The 345-nt window shown below is 64.6% G+C and overlaps 1 protein-coding gene across 1 annotated transcript in view; it reads right to left on the bottom strand.

Annotated features, from left to right (window-relative positions):
- Window positions 1-298, bottom strand: part of FBLN7 (fibulin 7) — a gene marked incomplete at its 5' end in the record, with an annotated part of 1,623 nt that extends 1,325 nt beyond the window's left edge. Inside the window, 1 exon segment of the mRNA XM_010152319.1 lies at window positions 161-298. Within this exon segment, the coding sequence (XP_010150621.1) occupies window positions 161-298 (138 nt within the window).
- Window positions 299-345: the final 47 nt, after the last annotated feature.

Raw genomic sequence — 345 nt, 5'->3', positions numbered from 1 at the left:
GTGTCTTCCGGGGTACATCCCATTCCCGGGGGACAGCTTGGCCACCGCGGCCGTCTCCGTTGCTCGTTTTTCGGTCCCAGAAGCATCGCTGGTGCTTGACCCTCCATCATTGCCCAGCCTGGGAATCCCAACTTGGGAAAAGCATGTTTTCCCGCCTCACCTTCGCAGCTTTTGCCATCACCCAGGAGGATGTACCCGCCGGGACAGGCGCAGCGGTAGGAGCCGGGGAGGTTGACGCAGGCGTGGGCGCAGAGCCGGGGACCCCCGTCCCCTTTGTACACCTCGCACTCGTTGAGGTCTGCGGGGAGAGACCAGGGGAGCGGTTGCAGGGTTGAGGGGGGCTGC

The sequence above is a fragment of the Eurypyga helias genome, unplaced genomic scaffold (genome assembly GCF_000690775.1).
Source record: "Eurypyga helias isolate BGI_N326 unplaced genomic scaffold, ASM69077v1 scaffold19715, whole genome shotgun sequence".
NCBI classification, from domain to species: Eukaryota; Metazoa; Chordata; class Aves; order Eurypygiformes; family Eurypygidae; genus Eurypyga; species Eurypyga helias.
This window is presented reverse-complemented; position numbering and strand designations above follow the sequence as displayed.